The following is a 1,595-nucleotide window of genomic DNA, read 5'->3' as shown; positions in this document are numbered from 1 at the left end:
CCGGCAGCAGCCCCTGCAGCACCGCGGAGCGCGCCCAGCCCGCCGCGGACCGGTTGAGGTGGAAGCGGCTCTCGTTCCCCAGGCACCAGATCTGGGGAGGCCGAGACCCGGGTTAGAGTCAGGAATGGGATTCTGGAAACTTGACGCTCATGGCACAGGGCGCTCAGCCAGGCATAATTCAGCCTGGAGCGGGCACGGAACCCTCTCTCCTCCCCCAGAGCCTCCCCCCTCCCGCCCCCTGCAGCCACAAGGCTGGCCCTAGACCCCTTCCAATCCTAGCCCGGGCCCTCCTCCCCCTCCCACCCAGCCGTCTCCCTCCCACACACCCTGTACCTGGTATTCCTTGATGACCCCATTCTGCTGGGAGGGAAGCGGGGGTTCCCACGACACCGTGATACTGCTGTTGCCTTCACCCCCCAAGGCTACTGCCACTGCCTGGGGGGGACCGCTGGGGGCTGGCCAGGGTGGAACGTGGTGAGAAGGACTCAGCCATTGCAAGCTACCCCTCAGGCCCCAACCTCTTCCCACCCCCACCCCCAGTTCTAACATCTTAGGGAACTAAGGCTTCGAAACTACTTGCCTTGCTCCCCCGCCCCCCCCCCCAAGCCTTCCCCCTCCCACTCCCCTCTTGTCCATCCAGCAGCTCCCTGCCGCCCCTTACCCTCCTCAGGCGTGCTCCTGGCCACCAAGAGGCTGTCAGCACCCAGCCCCTCCTGGCCTTGGGCTTGCACCTTGATCTGAATGCGGGTCCCCGGGGGGAGTCCTCTCAGCACAGTACTCTGCTGGCTTGGGGACTGTAGGTCCAGCACTGTCCAGCTTCCCCCATCAGGACCTGCTACCCTCCAAGACACCCGGAAACCTTGCACCAGCTGGACTGGGCCATCTACCTGCAGGGGAGAAGAGGGAGCGTACCAGGCCCAGCCCCTCCTCCATTCACCCGTCTTCCCCAGCCACTCCCTTCCCACCCTCCCCCACCCATTCTTGGAGGCCCCTATGTCCCCTGTCATTATCCCTGCCCTTCACCTCATCCCTCTGCCACACTCACAGTCCAGGACACCTGCAGGGTCCGGGGCCCAAGGACGATGGGCTCCTGCAGACGCACAGCCACTTCAGCCAGTCCCGGCTGGCCTCCCCGCGGGTCCTCCACTGGCCTGGATGGGTTGCTGTCTGTTGACCAAAGAGCCCGCTCAGCAGGGGCCAGCAGGGGCAGGGGGTCACCACTGACAGTGTGCTGTGTCCTGCCCCTGTCCTGCCCTGCAGACAGTCCTACTTAGTGCTCCAGAGCACACCCCAGGGTCAAGAGAGGCTGGGGGAGGGGGGACCGAGGTGGGCCTTCTAGTCCTGATAATCTACATACGCTGTAAGGGACTCAGGAGTGAGGTGCCACCAAGGAGACTGAATCATTCTCCACCCCGTGTGTCTCTCCCCTCCTCCTCCTGCTCCTCCTCCTCCTCCCCCTCCTCCTCTTCCTTCTTGTTCTCCCCTCTCCCCCCCCTCCTCCCTTCTCCCCCTCCTCCTTCTTCTCTTGTTTCCCCTAATGAGAGAGAAAGCATGACCCTCTTGCTTCAGGCCAGCCCTCTCCCCCCCCCCCCAAA

General features: G+C 64.2%; 1 protein-coding gene across 1 annotated transcript in view; it reads right to left on the bottom strand.

The window, feature by feature from the left end:
* The window catches only part of ROBO3 (roundabout guidance receptor 3), a 14,984-nt gene that overhangs the window by 5,292 nt on the left and 8,097 nt on the right, over window positions 1-1,595 (bottom strand). Inside the window, 4 exon segments of the mRNA XM_023743246.1 lie at window positions 6-91; window positions 334-455; window positions 662-887; window positions 1,046-1,186. Coding sequence (XP_023599014.1) covers window positions 6-91; window positions 334-455; window positions 662-887; window positions 1,046-1,186 — 575 coding nt within the window.

The sequence above is a fragment of the Myotis lucifugus genome, unplaced genomic scaffold, assembly GCF_000147115.1.
Source record: "Myotis lucifugus unplaced genomic scaffold, Myoluc2.0 scaffold_382, whole genome shotgun sequence".
Taxonomy (NCBI): Eukaryota; Metazoa; Chordata; class Mammalia; order Chiroptera; family Vespertilionidae; genus Myotis; species Myotis lucifugus.
The sequence above is the reverse complement of the archived record's forward strand: the minus strand, read 5'-3'. Positions and strand labels throughout refer to the sequence as shown.